The 13,241-nt window shown below is 37.6% G+C and overlaps 2 protein-coding genes across 5 annotated transcripts in view; both read left to right on the top strand.

Annotated features, from left to right (window-relative positions):
- Window positions 1-11,448, top strand: part of LOC129488042 (uncharacterized) — a 33,664-nt gene extending 22,216 nt beyond the window's left edge. Inside the window, 2 exon segments of the mRNA XM_055289715.2 lie at window positions 4,455-7,328; window positions 7,331-11,448. Coding sequence (XP_055145690.1) covers window positions 7,055-7,328; window positions 7,331-7,551 — 495 coding nt within the window. The 5' untranslated portion in view covers window positions 4,455-7,054 and the 3' untranslated portion in view covers window positions 7,552-11,448.
- The window catches only part of TLK1 (tousled like kinase 1), a 172,913-nt gene that overhangs the window by 30,136 nt on the left and 129,536 nt on the right, over window positions 1-13,241 (top strand). The window lies entirely within an intron of this gene.

Below are 13,241 nucleotides of genomic sequence, written 5' to 3'. Positions count from 1 at the left end.
TAGTTATCTATCTAAGTTTACAGGTTGATATGTCCATTAAGGTTGCAGATAAAAGAAATTAGAATCTTAAAATTTTGATTTTGAGGTGATTTGGTCATTGGAAATACGTCTTTCTAGAGGACCATTATGACCTTAATGTGGATTATGTGCTAATTTATGTATCTGGATCCCAAAGCTGGCATTCCCTGGAGTCTTGATAAGCACATGAGAGTTGGGAGTGATGGTTAAAGATTGTTTTAGTTTTCATCAAGCAGGATAACTCAACATGTCTACGTGGACTTGTAGAGCAGGTAGGAGCCCTATCCTACATAGGCTAGCCTGTTTTATTGGAAATCTGGTGGATAAAATTTATTTATTTTTGTTCCTTATTTGAAGGTTTAGGCTAGGTGAGCAGAAAGTAAGTGAGTAGATTGGAATGCTAATATGTTCCTTCTGTTGCTTTCTCTTCTCACGTGATTTACTTTGCATGCATTTTTGGGCAAGTTGCTTATTTTTCTGGGACTTAGTAAAAATCATTTAGGCTGTATGGTCCAGGAACCTGCCAAAACCTTACATGTATTATCTCATTTAACTCACCTTATGGATTAACACTGTGTCCTGCCTGTGAACAACCCTGTGATGGACATAGTCATTACCAAGATTTTTTTTTTCCCCGAGACGGAGTCTTGCTCTCTTGCCCAGACTAGAGTGCAGTGGTGCGATCTCGGCTCACTGCAACCTCTGCCTCCTGGGTTCAAGCAATTCTCCTGCCTCAGCCTCCTGAGTAGCTGAGACTACAGGCATGTGCCCACCATTTCCAGCTAATTTTTGTGTTTCTAGTAGAGATGGGGTTTCACCATGTTGGCCAGGCTGGTCTTGAACCCCTGACCTTGTGATCTGCCCGCCTCAGCCTCCCAGAGTGCTGGGATTACAAGCATGATCCACTGTACCCAGCCGTTATTACCAAGATTTTATAATAACCAGGTCACTACATGGCAAAGCTGGGATTTGAACTCAGGCAGTCTGGCCACAGAGCCCATGTTCTTAACCTTACAGCTGGCTATATTACAATAAATGTCCACAGAAATCCATTTTAGGAATCTTACGACGATATGGTAAAGATGATGTTGATGAAATAATAGGTTGAAATCACTGTATGAATATTTAGAATATTTAGAATTTTACCCATGTTATGTTATGTTATGTTATGTTATGTTATGTTATGTTATGTTATTTTTAGTAACCTATCTATAGCCCAGGCTGGAGTGCGGTGGCGGCATCTCACAGCCCACCATGGCCTCTACCTCCTGGGCTCAAGTGATTTTCCCACCTCAGCCTGGGACTATAGGTGTGGACTACCATGCCTGGATAATTTTTTAGATTTTTTTGTAGAGATGAGGTCTCTTCAGGTTGCCCAGGCTGGTCTCGAACTCCTGGGCACAAAGGACCTGCCTGCCTTGGCCTTCAAAGTGCTAGGATTACAGATGTGAGACACCACTCCTGGCCCCTTGTTGATTTTCATTCATTGCTTTCAGTTGTGCTTTAATATGTAGATTGTATTGAACTTGGACTTCTTACAAAAAGTACTTGCAGCCTCCTTTTTGGTCAGGGATTTACTTACCTGCTGTAAAGGGACTTTGAGAAACACTGTTCTGTGGCCCTTCTTTCACCCTGTATTATTGGGATAGAAGAACAGGCCAAGAAGGAGTACTGTGGAGCAGTAAATCATCACTGTCCTTTTTAAGGTTCATAACAATTGGTTACCTCTCAGGAGTGGGATTTTAGGAGACAAGGAAGTATTGGGACTTTTTACTTTTATATTTTTGTATTTATTTCAAGAAGCACTTATTACTTAGTAATGGGGGAAGGGATGAAACCACAAAAGAGTCTTTAGTACTTAGGTTAGAGACAAGATACCAGTTTACTTTCTGGTAGTGAGGAGAGGGTAGTTACCAGCTCAAGTTTTACCAGATTCCTGTTTTGGAGTTTTCTTAGAGAACATTCCTTCTTACTGCAGGATCAAGTACATGCTCTGTTTTTCTCTGTGTCTTTGTCTGTCTCTGACATGGACACGTGCACACACACATACACATACACACACATACTCTTCCTCTGGACCCTTCTTTTGGGACAGAGATGCTTAGTTGAGTGGATATAAACTGTAACAAAAGGGAGTATAACTTAACCTTTCAGTGTCTCAATTTCTCTATTTTTAAAATCAGGACTATATGTTAATATAGAAATGCAGTCTAGTATAAAATACATCTATATGTGAGTATGTGTATATACATTTGTATGTATGTGTGTGTATATATATATACATGTACATGTATATACACAGTATGAGAGATTGATTTTAAAAATAGCAGATTGTTAAAAGTTTGAGACTAGAGGAAGAGGAACTTGGTTAGTTGTGTTACTACTATATTAGCATAAAGAAATTAGGCATGGAAGTATATGTCATCCTATTACACTTAGCAGGAACTTCTAACCCCAGGAAGAAAGCTAGAAGGGGGCTTATTACATTATATATGCTAATATTTATTGAGCACTTATATTTTAGCATACATATATGTTCACATTTATTGAATGCTTTCTAAGTGACAGATTTAGTTCAGAACTATTCATATAAACTTATATTACTTTAACAACTCTATAAGGTATGTACTTTTATTATCTCCATTTTCTACATAAGGAAGCTAAAATAGAGAGAGATTAAAGAACTTGACCAAACTTTACACAACTTATCGACCTACGTATGTTTTTGATGAAAGAAAAATTAGTTGTCAGAGATTTTTTTATTAGTAAGAATAAAATTGAAATTTAAATTATTTTCATTTTTTAAGGTCATGGCAGTAGAGAGAAGCAGAAACCCTATGCTTTACCTCTGATGCAAGCCATATCTCCTTATATGAATTATTTGGTTTCAGAGTATTTGAATTCTTTGCTGTAAGAGTTGCAACAAAAGTGTTTAAAAAGACCAATTATGTTAAAAAGATTAGGTGAAGCATTACTCTGACTTGGAATGATTCTAGATTAGACCTGTCTTCTCTACCACAGGCTTATATAATTGAACATGTAGACCTAGATTCAGGGAGCTGACACTCTATACTTACTGTTGGCAGACATTTGGGTGAAATCTTTGGGAAGTGTGTGTCTGTGTTTATGTGTGTATGTGCAATACATACATATCTATATATGTAGATAGATGGATAGATAATATGACTCAGAAACATATAGTTTAGTGAAACTATTTAGTGAATAAAGTACAAAACAGACTGATGTTTATGGAATGTGATAACCAGAGAGGTATTTTAAATCAGTGGGAAAAGGTTGAATTAGTGAGAAATTGGGACATTTTCCTTTGGAAAAAATTAGATATATTATATATCTATATATAATTCTAAATGGATTGATGTTCTAAATGTTAATATCTTAAATCATTAGAAAAAAATGTAGGAAATGTGTTTATTGAATTCATGTGAGAGAAGGGTTAGAAAAAGAAATTGGGCTGGTTTTGTGATAGCTCATTTAACTAACATGTTCATTTAACTGCCAAAAAATTAGAATATTTGGTTTTAAAGTAGGGAATCAAACTGTGGAATAAATAATGTAACGTAGTATAGCCAACAAAAGTTATGGCTAAATATGATACAAAATAATTGTCAATGAAAATAGATATGTTCTATTTATTAACCATGTTAAAATGGATGTTTCAAGACAAGATTCAGAAGTAATTCCAGTGTTATACAATATAGACTTCTTGAATTCTTTTTCTTTTTTTTTTTTTTTGAGACGGAGTCTCACTCTGTTGCCCATGCTGGAGTGCAGTGACATGATCTCAGCTCACTGCAACCTCTGCCTCCTGGCTTCAAGTGATTCTCATGCCTCAGCCTCCCAAGTAGCTGGGATCACAGGTGCGCACCACCACGCCTGGCTAATTTTTGTATTTTTTGGTAGAATTGGGGTTTCACCATGTTGCAGGCTGGTCTTGATCTCCTGACCTCAGGTGATCCACTCACCTCAGCCTCCCAAAGTGCTGGGATTACAGGCGTGAGCCACCATGCCCAGCCCAGACTTTTGAATTCTTTTGCTTACGATACTTTCGGGTGCATTAAAAAACTAATGAAAAGGAATTATTTAAGTGGAATATTTTATCTTGGAGAAATAATTTCTTCGTCATAGTGTTTATTTTTAATAAAAGGAACCTCTGCCTTATCTAGTATAATATGGAAAGTATTAATAGAAGAAAAGCTTTAACTTATGTATAAATCAGCTTATCAAGTGTAATATGAAAAGTAGCAGTTAAAATCTGGAGTGAATTAAAATATTTTTAGACTTCAGGAAGTTTTAAATTTAAAACTAAGGTCATGGCTCAGCAGCAATTGAATCTACTATTAGAAAGCTCTTAGTGAAAAAACTCTTTTTCGTCTTTTTGGTAACCAGTATTAACCTTTTAAAAACCTACATTCTAGGCATTTGATTTTATTATGACTGTCGTCAAGGAAGATGAAGACTTAAGGCAACTAAAAAATTATATAATGAAAAAATGATTCCTTGTCATAAATACAGGTGATGTAACTATCATATAAAGTTATGTTGACTAACCGGAACTATTAATATGTTCTAATATATCACCCTTGGATCCTTGGGAGCCCATACTTCTACAGTAACCAACATGTATTGAGTTTATGAGTGTGTGTGTTTAAAGACACAGGGAGAGAGAGAAAACATGTTTATTAAAATGAAACATGACAAACTAATGGGTCAGATTGTGTTCTTTATGTTCCCTAAAATTTTTCTTCATCGTATTGAATGTGATTGATCTCTAATTTGGGTAGTGACATCCCTTGTTATATGTTTTATGTGGTTTTGGATTTACATTTGTAAATTTTGGGAAACAGGATAGTAAGAAGAGTAGCATAATTAAAAGACAGGTCGTTGTGTTTTGAAATGGGCTATTCTTTAAGAATGGTACAATCTTTATAGTGGCTTTTGTCATTTCTTTTTCAAAATTATAAACATTTATTGTAATAAAGAATTTGATGGATTATAGTGAAATTACTTTTTTTCCAGAAAATTTCCCTCTTGAGGACAGAATTTTTTGTTAAGGGTCAAAAATGACAGTTTGAGTCCATAAAAGATTGAAATCTTTGAAATGTGCTTTCTAGAACAGGAGTAAGCAAACTTACTTATTTTTACATGGCTAAAAACATCAAAAAAGAATAATTCTTTCGGTGATGGGTGCCCCAAAATCTCAGAAATCACCGTTAAAGAACTTATTCATGTAACCAATCACTACTTGTTCCCCCAAAACCTGTTGAAATAAAAAATAAATAATTCTTTGTGACATGTGAAATTTGAATTTCATTTTCTATTCATAAATAAAGTTATTGGAACACAGCTGCTTTTGCTTTATAATGGCAGAGCTGAGGAGTTTTGACAGAAACGGTATATGGCATTCTCATTACTTCAAGCTACTGTTTGGTGTACCACAAATTTCAGTGCTGCCGTTATTGCTTGACAGTGTTTTGAGTGCCACATCTGTGACCAGATTGCAATTTTTTATTTTATTTATTTATTTATTACCACTATATATCCATCATGTCAAAAAAAGGAAAGAAGAGAAAAATAAAGACATGCTTTTAAGGCGCATTGGAATGTGGGTTATTTTGTTATTGAATTTAATAGCAAACATTGCTCTTATTATGAAGTGACACTAGAGCTGCAATAGAAGAGTACGATATACATGAAAGTAACTAGCCTAATATACTACACTATGTCTAACTCTCAGGAAAGCAATAGAAAACTTACAAAACTTAAAAATGGAATATCTCATCACAGCATGATTTCTTCATAAAAATGAAAATGAGGCTGCCACCAAAATAAGTTTCCAAGTGGCTTATTTGCCAAGCAAGGAAAGCCATTTACTGATGTTGAGTTAAATTGTATTTTATTGAAGCAGTCAAAAAAATTATGTCCAGAGAAAATAAACTTGTTTTAGGCTATTAGCTTTTTGGCAAGCACAGTTGATTTAAGAGTTGGGGACATTTGAAGCAACATCACTAGTCAATTAAAAAACAAGGCAAATGATTTGGAGTGGTTTTTCTTGGCTCTTGATGAGCCGGCAGATGTTATTGATACAATTCAGTTGTTCTTTATTCAAGGAGTCAGTGCCAAGTTTGAAGTGGCAGAAAAGTTGGCCTCTGAATAGTCTGTGCAGAAGAACTACAGGCAAGAATATTTTCAAAGCTGAGAAAACACTAAGTACAATCTGAAGTGGAATCTGCTAGGATGTGCTGCAAGCAGTGGTGATAGAATACATACGGAGCAGAAAAAGGCTCAGTTGGACTAATTTACAAAGCTTGTAAAACTGAGGAGTTCATAGTTTATGGTTATTCATTGTTATTCATCGGCAGATACTTTGCAGAAAACATTTCCATCTATACATGTGTGTTACTGAATCAGTACTGTCAACTGTGAAGTCAGTTTGCTCTTTTGGACTTAACTAGCATCAGCTGCATTAATTTTTGTTAGAAACAGAGGACGAATATCCTGACTGGCTTAGAAGTGGTAAAGTATTTTTTCGCAATTGTTTGAGCTAAAGGCTGAGATTGAAATTTTTTTTAACAAAGAGACCTGCCCTCAACTGCTATTAAATACTAATTAGCTTTGGAAATTAGCTTTTTGTGAAGATTGGGTGATGTTTTTAAAATGAATTTAACCTAAGATTTCAAGGCAAAATAGTGCCTATATATGAAAGACTGTGGTAAAGTCATTTCAATGGCAACTGATATTCAAATCCCAAATAATTTCAGGCTGCTTTATATATTTCTCAAGCTGTCAAAGAAGTTAGATCGTCATTCCCACATAAATATGGGTGGACGTATTTTCTAGTCTCAAACTGTAGTTCCCACAGCATTTTTCAGAAGTTGACACAAATGCACAGAAAGTTCCATATTTCAAAAATTTGTTTAATTTTGCATTGGAGAAACTTTCTACCTAACCTTGAATTGGAAGTAATTAATCCGCACTGTGATGACATACTGAAAGGCAAATATCAAATGAAGAACCAATGGATAACTGCCTTCCCAGTAATGAATATGCTCAATTAAAATCATGCTTGTGGGTTAATATCAATATTTGGCAATATCTGTTTCTGTTAAAAGACATTTTCATAGACAAATACATACAGTCTCATTACAGATCAATGTTTTTTTGTTTGTTTGTTTTGAAGCAAAAGTGCTCTCATTCTGTGCCCAGGCTGGAGTACAGTGGCACAGTCATGACTCACTGCAAGCCTATACCTCCTGGGCCCAAGCGCTCCTCCTACCTCAGCCTCCTGAGAGCTGGGACCATAGGTGCATACCACCACACCTTAGGTTTTATTTTTTTAATTTTTGTAGAGACGGGGTCTGCCCATGTTGCCCAGGCTGGTCTTGAACTCTTGGGCTCAAACAATCCACCTGTCTTGGCCTCCCAAAGTGTTGTGATTACAGACGTGAGCCCCTGCGTTTAACCTACAGATCAATATTAACAGATGAGGCCAGGCGTGGTGGCTCGTGCCTGTAATCCCAGCACTTTAGGAGGCACAGGTGGGCTGATCACTTGAGATTGGGAGTTCAAAAACAGCCTGGCCAACATGGTGAAACCCTGTTTCTACTAAAAAAAAGATACAAAAATTAGCCAGGCATAGTGGCATGTGCCTGTAATCCCAGCTACTTGGGAGGCTGAGGTGGGAGAATCTCTTGAACCTGGGAGGCGGAGGTTGTAGTGAGCTGAGATTGTGCCGCTGCACTCCAGGCTGGGCAACAGAGCAAGACTCTGTCTCAAAACAAAATTTAACAGATGAGTATTTGTAATAGATTTTGATGATAGGAAACCCCAATTAAGTGAGGTGCTTCTTCTCAAAAAGAATTTCATTTTTTTCATTAGCAAATTTTTGTTTAAAAAAAAGTGTGTGTGTGTGTGTGTGTGTGTGTGTGTATTTATTTATTTATTTATTTATTTTGTCATATAGGGTCTTCTCTTGTCACCCAGGCTGGAGTGAAGTGGTGTGATCTTGGCTCACTGCAACCTCTACCCCCTGGGTTCAAGTGATTCTTGTGCCTCAGCCTCCTAAGTAGCTGGGATTACAGGCACCCACCACCACGCCTGGCTAATTTTTGTATTTTTAGTAGAGATGGGGTTTCACCATGTTGGCCAGGCTGGTCTTGAACTCCTGACCTCAAGTGATCCGCCCTCCTCAGCCTCCCAACATGCTGGGATTATAGACGTGAGCCACTGCACTTGGCCTATTATAAAATATTCTACTCATTATTGTATCTTGAATTTTGTCAATAAAAAGTTTTTAGAAATTGTTTCTGTATCCAGCCTGGGTGACAGAGTGTCTCCAAAAAAAAAAAAAAATTGTTTCTGTCTTGTTATGTAAGTATCTATATGATTTTGCCTATTGGCCAGCAAAGACTAAAATATTTGTGACTGGGCCCTTTACAGAAAAAGTTACAGATCCATGTTCTACAGAAGTACTTCTGAAACATGAATGTATATAGTAATTACTGGGGATCTTGTTAAGATGCAGATTCTGGTTTGGTTGGTTTGTGGAGGAACCCATGATTTTGCATTTCTTATAAGCATCTTGGTGATACAGTTGCTGCTGGGCTCATGCACTGTAGTTTGAGTGGCAAGGCTCTACTGTTTAGGATTAACATTTGCTAAGCACCTGTTATGTGCCAGGAATTACACCAGGGGCTCTTGAGTATATTGCCCTTTAAAATACCTTATTAGGGCCGGGCGCGGTGGCTCACGCCTGTAATCCCAGCACTTTGGGAGGCTGAGGTGGGCAATTCACGAGGTCAAGAGATCGAGACCATCCTGGCCAACGTGGTGCATCCTGGCCAACATGGTGAAACCCCGTCTTTACTAAAAACACAAAAATTAGCTGGGCGTGGTGGTGAGCACCTGTAGTCCCAGCCACTCAGGAGTCTGAGGCAGGAGAATCACTTGAACCCAGGAGGTGGAGGTTGCAGTGAGCCGAGATTGCACCATTGCACTCCAGCCTGGCGACAGAGCAAGACTGTGTCTCAAAAAACAAACAAACAAAAAGTAATTAGAAGGTGTTAAGAATTAAGGAGAGATTGTGCTTTTAAGAGTTTTTGGTTAGAAACCCATTTGTTCTTGGGTGCATAATTTCCTGTAAGACCTCATGAAGAGGGTTGAGGTCCTAGAGGAAGCTATATATCTGAGAAAATAGGAAACAAAATATATTATTATTTACCGATCTAGGTCAAAGCAGGGCCCCATGCCCTCATCTTCCATGGTAAATTTCAGTGTGCCATCAACCAGTTACCAAGTCAAAGAGTAGGCTTAGTATATAGCACATATATGCTTTATAAATGTTTTCTTCCAATCTGTTGTTTGCCTTTTCATTTTGTAACCATGTTCTTTTGAACTAGCACCATTTTAAATTTTTGATGAAGTCCAATTTATTGAATTAAGAACTTGTGAGTATTATTTGAGACAGGTTTTCGCTGTGTCACCCAGCCTGGAGTGCAGTGGTGCAATCTTGGCTCACTGCAGCCTCGACGTCCTGGACTCAAGCAGTCCTCCCACCTCAGCTCCTTAGTAGCTGGAACTACAGATGCTCACTGCCACACCCAGCTAATTTTTGTATTTTTTGTAGAGACAGGGTTTTGCCATGTTGCTCAGGCTGATCTTGAACTCCTGGACTCAAGTGATTCTCTTTGCCTTGGCCTCCCAAAGTGCTGGGATTATAGGCAGGCGCCACCACACCTAATTTTTTTTTTTAATTGTGGCAAAATATAAAATTTACCATGTTAACTATTTTTAAGTGTAAAGTTCAGTGGTATTAAGTACATTCATATTGTGCTACCATCACCGCTATTCATCTGTAGAAATTTTCCGTCTTCCTCAGCTGAAACTCTGTACCCATTAAATACTAACTTCCCATTCTACCACACCCCCAACCCCTGGCAACCACCTTTTGTGACTGGCTTATTTTACTTAGCTTAGTGTCTTCAGAGTTCTCCGTGTTGTAGCGTGCACCCATATTTTCTTCATTTTTCAGGCTGAATAATATTCCATTGTATGTAGATACCACATTTTGTTTATCCATTCATCTGTTGATAGCCACTTGGATTGCTTCTACCTTTAGGCTAATGTGAATAATGCTGCTGTAAATGTGTTTGTACAAATACCTGTTTGAGCCATTGCTTTCGCTTGTATTGGTTATATACTCAGAAGTGAAATTACTGGATCATATGGTAATTCAGTGTTTAATTTTTTGAGGAACCGCTATACTGTTTTGCACAGCGGCCGCACCATTTTATGTTCCCACCAGCAATGCACAAGGGTTCCAATTTCTCCACATCCTCACTAGCACTTGTATATTTGGGGTTTTAGTTTTTGATAACAGCCATCCTAGTGGGTATGAAGTGGTATCTCACTGTGATTTTGATTTGCATTTCCCTCATGATTAATGTTGAGCATATTTTCATGTGCTTATTGGTCATTTGCATATCTTCTTTGGAAAAATTTCTATTCCAGTCTTTTGCCCATTTTTTAATTGTTTTGTTTTTGTTATTGAGTTGTAGAAGTTCTTTATATATTCTGGATATCAGTCCTTTATCAGATATATAATTTTCAGATATTTTTTCCATTCTGTGGGTTGCCATCTCACTCTGTTGATTGTGTCCTTTTAGGCACAAAAGTTTTTAATTTTGATGAAGTCCAACTTACCTATTTTCCTTCCTTCCTTTTTTTTTTCTGACGGAGTCCCACTCCGTCATCCAGGCTGGAGTGCAGTGGTACGACCTTGGTTCACTGCAGCCTTTGCCTCCTGGGTTCAAGTGATTCTCTTGCCTCAGCCTCCTGAGTAGCTGAGATTACAGGCACACACCACCATGCTTGGCTAATTTTTTTGTATTTTTTGTAGAGACGTTTAGTAGAGATGTTGGCCAGGCTAGTCTCGAACTGCTGACCTCAAGTGATCTGCTGGCCTTGGCCTCCCAAAGTGCTGGGATTTCAGGCATGAGCCACTGTACCTGGCCCTATTTTTTCTTTAGTTGCCTGTGCTTTTGGTGTTAGATCAAAGAAACCATTGCTAAATTCAGTGCCACGAAGCTTTATCCATATGTTTTCTTCTAAGAGTTAGAAAGTTTTAGGTCTTATATTCATGCATTTGATCCATTTTGAGTTAATTTTTTTTATATGGTTAAAGTAAGAATCCAGCTCAATTTATTTGCATGTGGATATCCAGTTTTCCCTGCACCATTTGTTGAAAAGACTGATCTTTCTTCACTGAATGGTGTTGGTGTTCTTACTGAAAATCATTTCACGTGAGGGTTTATTTTCTGGTCTCCCTGTTTTATCCCATTGCTCTATATATATGTCTGTCTTTATGCCAGTATCATATTCTTATTTTTAAAATGTGATTTAATGTTTTCAAAATAGTCCTGTGCCAGGGAAGGATTGATAGTTTTTTTTTTTTTTTTTTTTTTTTTTTGAGACGGAGTCTTGCTCTGTCACCCAGGCTGGAGTGCAGTGGCGTGATCTTGGCTCACTGCAAGCTCCGCCTCCCGGGTTCACGCCATTCTCCTGCCTCAGCCCGGAGTAGCTGGGACTACGGACGCCCGCCACCATGCCCGGCTAATTTTTTGTATTTTTAGTAGAGACGGGGTTTCACCGTGTTAGCCAGGATGGTCTCGATCTCCTGACCTCGTGATCTGCCCGCCTTGGCCTCCCAAAGTGCTGGGATTACAGGCGTGAGCCACCGCGCCCGGCGGATTGATAGTTTTTTATAAAGCAAAACTTCAATAGATTGTAAGTTTCAGTGCCAAGCTTAAGACTTTGCAGACCTGGCATATAATAGGTGTTTGATTTGAGAATCATGTTTGAAGCCAAAGGAGATCTGAAAAGAAAACAGAAGGCCGTGGGGAATATTTGCAGTTAAGAGAGAACAAGAAGGTGGTGGGGGGAACAGGTGTAGCTGAATTATGAAAACTAGAACTGTTGATGTTTTTGCTTTGGTTTTTCCTCTCAATAAAGGAATAATACACAGTTTCTGATGTAATAGCAGGAAGAGAAAAAATGAAGCATTGATGATACTAAGGACGATATGGTTATAAACCAGTTTAAGGGAAGAATTAAATGATAGTACAGTAAAATTGAAGCTAAGGTAGACTTCTAAAAAGACATAAGTGAGGGCAGAAGGAGACAAGGAGTGAGTAGATGCCAGAGAGGTAGGGTACTTGTGAATACAAGATTTCTTGGATGTCAAGAAGGAATGAGGTCAAAAGCAAGTGTTAAAAGGCTTTAGCTTTTTAGAGGGATTTACCTCTTTTTTTGAGCTAGAAGAAGTAGACAGAGGAAGGTGTATTTTCAGGTACAGGGATCCAAATAAGCATGAAAGAGTGGCCAGCATCCATCTAGTCCTCTGTCCAGGTGAGGATAAAAAGTAAGACAAGGAATTTCAAAAGATAAGATCTATAGGAGTAGTTGTTAACCTTTAGGAGAGGAATGTCAGGATGTGTGGAAGGAGCTAGTATAGTTCAAAAATGTTCCCCAAGTCATTCTGGATTCTCGTAATATCCTTACCTGCTCCCTTTGAGAGCCATTCATTTATGTCACTTCTGGGGTTTTTGTTAGAAGAGAATTAGCAGACATAGATAAAGTAATTTTTAAGAATTTGTTTGAACTTCATCTAGACTTTGGAGTGCTTTAGTCTACATAATAACAATAACATCAGGGTGTTAAATTTTTCCCCTTAATTTTCAAGGTGGTTTAATAATAGTGTTACTTCAGTCATCTGTGTGTATGGTAAACGTGTCTGTGTTTCATTTACCTGTTGGAAACTATCAACCGTACAAAAAATCTTAAGGATTGTGACAATAATAAAACAGTTCTTTATATTTAAAATGTAGTTAGTTATATAAGATATACATAAAATAATTAAGTGGTAATGTCGCATAGTTACAATTCTGGGTATGCTTAGAATAGGGAGATTACATTAGGAGAGTAGTATTTTTTAAACTATGGACCCATGGTCCATTGTTGGTTTATGAAATCAATTTAATTGCTATTTACTCGTGTCACCTCACCCTTTTATAAGTGGACTAGAATAGGCTAGAAAATAGATGTTGTACAGGACTCTTACTACTGCATTGCAGTAAGATTTGGTATTCTGTGAAATTTTTAAATATATGAATGTTTGTAACTGTGTACTAAATTAGATGGAAAATATA

The sequence above is a fragment of the Symphalangus syndactylus genome, chromosome 8 (assembly GCF_028878055.3).
Source record: "Symphalangus syndactylus isolate Jambi chromosome 8, NHGRI_mSymSyn1-v2.1_pri, whole genome shotgun sequence".
Taxonomy (NCBI): Eukaryota; Metazoa; Chordata; class Mammalia; order Primates; family Hylobatidae; genus Symphalangus; species Symphalangus syndactylus.
The sequence above is the reverse complement of the archived record's forward strand: the minus strand, read 5'-3'. Positions and strand labels throughout refer to the sequence as shown.